The following is a 3,117-nucleotide window of genomic DNA, read 5'->3' on the forward strand; positions in this document are numbered from 1 at the left end:
TCGGGCATGACCTCATCAGCAGGCAGGGCGGCCAGCTCTTTCATTTTGAAGTCATGATTCAGAATTCAGGGGAGGTGACGGTGCTGGCTATTTTTAGAATGCAAGTCAGGGCTGAGCACCCGACGCACCAGGAGGCGGGCACGCCGTGGACACCACCGTCCTCTGCACACTCGTGGGCCTAATCCCCGCTGCCCAGAGGGGCTGGCGGCTGAACGGCCGCTGCTGCTCCATCACGCACGGCTGACGAGGAGCAGAGGCTCTGCTGTACTTTTACACACAGGAGCGCTGGGAATCTCTCCTTCCAGACCTGCCATCCTGGCCCACACGCATTGTACGTGAGTGCAGAGTTGTTTGATTTATGCGAAAAGAAGCCGTCACGTGTCCGGCGTGGCTTTGCGCCGAAAGCGTCGGATAACCCGATCACCAGCCCCAGACTGAACCCTGGGGAGTCAATCCTACACGAGGCTGCTGAAAATCAGTTGGCGAGCGAGGGAAGGAAACCGGGCATCTTAATCAAATAAAGAATAAAAGCACAGTAATTAAAATGACTAATTATATTAATTACCATCCATGAGTGCCGCCTTCCCAGAGGTACACTGAATCCCACACTGAAGTTATTTATCCGGTTTTATTATTTGCTATGGCTGCATTTTCTTCAGCTAGAGAGAGCTGCAAACACTCTCTAGCTGGAGATTCTCCCAAGCCCGTGAATGTACAAGTATCTTTATCACACACCTACTCGCTAAGATAAAGACGAGTGATTCTGCACTCCCGGAATCGCAGAGAAACCTGGTGACCGACAGGAAAAGACTTGTCTCCCAGGAGCTCACTTACAGCCTGACAGGACAGACAGACTTCACCCAAATCGCCGTGCCAGTCCGGGAGACTTCCAAACACCCTATGCTTTCGAGACCTTTACGTTTCACTCCCGAGGCAACATCTTTGGATATTTTTAAGGTTGACGGGTCGCTCTCAAAGCCCAAACCCACCCACCACCCACCCACCCACCTGCAAGAGGGCCTCAGACCCCTAACTACTTCAGATACCAGCCCGAGTCATAGAATGCTTTGAAAACTCTCCCCCCAAATCACATCGTCTGGGACGCTTACCCGGGTTTCACTTTCGCTGAAGATATCAGAGTTTGCCACACAGGCAACCAGAGAGCTAAAGCTGTAGTTGAAGTTTCTAAAGTGCATGTTGCTTTCTGAGAGCGAAAGCGCCAGAGACCCAGGCAGTCAAGCCCCGAGTGAGGTCCGGGGATGGAAAGGCTGTGGGCTCTTCCAGAAGCGGGGGTTTATAAGGTCCGGCCTGCTGGGGGTGGGAGGAGGCACCGCTTCCCCGCGGCATCCTGTTTGGACAGCAAATTCCTGAGTCAGGCTTTGCATGCTTGCAGGCAGACAGGGACAGAGTGTGAGTTTCTACTGGAAAGAGGTGACGTCAACACCTTAGTCATTTTCTCTATGCTAATTAACTGTGCTTGGGGAGGATGGAAAAAACAGCCGAGGTTTGCGCTGCAGCTGCGTTTATCAACCCCTCTTGCAGAATAGTTTCCACTGGTAGTGATTCCAGGGAGCCAGCCACTCAGACACCGGCTGAATGGGAGGACCCTTCTCAGGATGGAAAATGTTACAGAAGAAGCGGGAGGAAGGTCCGCGGTAAACAGTCATTAGCCCCCAGGGAGTTTCAAGGCTTCGGGGAACCTGGACACCAAAGTCTTAGTGAATTGTTTGATCCCTGCAATTTCCTGAAAACCTCAGCCAGAGTGTCGTGTGGGGTATTAGAGAAAACACATTTTGAAATCTGCCTTGGTCACTTACTCTGTTTTGTTTTGCTTTAAGGAGAAAAGTGGACCGAGTGTGAAACTGCTCTCTTTCCCCAGTTGAACTTCACTGGCTGGAATGTCCCCACACCACTTGTCACCCACAGAGGGCTGGGGAAGGCCTAGGACTGTCGCTGGAAAACCTGGTTCCTGTGATGTGGGAACCGGAGCGTGTGAGCCTCTGACCACTTCCCAGCAGCTCCTGAACCCAGACAATGATAGGAGAACATTCAGAGACCCCGATCTCTGAAGCTGAGAAAAGAAACATGAAGAGGTCCTGCTGGGAGACCTAGAGACTGAGAGTTTGTCAGGTTTTTACTAGGAAAGGGAGAAGACAGAGGGAAAGGACAGGGCGGTGGCTGCTTGCAGGTAAGGCGTCCGGCTGCAGAGGCCCCGGGGAAGGACAGAGCTCTCCCTGAAGGCCGCCTGGAGCTTCTACGCACTTCACCACCTGGGTCACTGGGCGCGGGGCCCTGCGGGCACCCGATGTCTTGTCACCTGAACGCACTCAAGGTGTTCAGAAAAGCACTTCTAGTCGGGGCACACAAAGACATCTTTAAGCTCCCCAACTGGAAAATTAACCTCCAGTATCACTCGAGTCAGCCGGTCATAAATGGGAAATGGGCTATGGGGGAAAATCCCACAGTATCTTCCCTTCCTCAGGAGAGAAGCCACGTCTTGGAAGAACAGCGGTGCTGAATTTCCATGCAGGGTGCCTTGTTGCCAGGCACAGAGCTAGGTGAGAAGCCATTTGCCCCTAACTCTCAAGCCCCGAAGCGCATAATCTAAATACATCAGTTCAAAGAAAGTTTAGACCCCCCACCACACACACACACACCTGCCCCAAGAGGGTGGTGTCAGCACCCAGGGCACTGGGTCACAGCGCCTGTTCCAGGAAGGAGTCTGCAGCCTGCCCTGGAGAACCCCAAAGACTCCGGTGGCCAGGGTGGGGGTGGGGGGCACTGGAGAGGGGAGACTAGAGAGGTCTCTGGGGAAGAAAGAAGTATGGGGAGCTACAAGAGGCCTGGAGGGGGCCCATGGAGTGCAGAGACGTGAAGAAGCGGCTCTTGCTTCTTGGTCCCGGACCGCGGAAGCAGACGTGGGTGAGAGGCCCATGGAGGTCGACAAGGGCAGCTTGCTGGGCCCTTGTGCCCCTGTCCTATGGGGGCCCCTCAGGAGGTGTCTGAGACTTTGTGGCAGGCTCTGGGGCCTCGGTGGCCCTGCTTGGAGCCAGCCCTGATTGGCTGGGCATTTGCTCACGAGGGGATGGGTAACTTTGGGTGCTTGATTTGGAAAGT

The 3,117-nt window shown here is 54.1% G+C and overlaps 1 protein-coding gene across 1 annotated transcript in view; it reads right to left on the bottom strand.

Moving 5' to 3' along the window:
- The window catches only part of RCAN1 (regulator of calcineurin 1), a 9,088-nt gene extending 7,766 nt beyond the window's left edge, over window positions 1-1,322 (bottom strand). The window contains exon 1 of the mRNA XM_004675364.2: window positions 1,110-1,322. Coding sequence (XP_004675421.1) covers window positions 1,110-1,196 — 87 coding nt within the window. The 5' untranslated portion in view covers window positions 1,197-1,322. The remainder of the gene's footprint in view (window positions 1-1,109) is intronic.
- Window positions 1,323-3,117: the final 1,795 nt, after the last annotated feature.

The sequence above is a fragment of the Condylura cristata genome, unplaced genomic scaffold, assembly GCF_000260355.1.
Source record: "Condylura cristata isolate star-nosed mole 26May11 unplaced genomic scaffold, ConCri1.0 scaffold00003, whole genome shotgun sequence".
Lineage (NCBI taxonomy): Eukaryota > Metazoa > Chordata > Mammalia > Eulipotyphla > Talpidae > Condylura > Condylura cristata.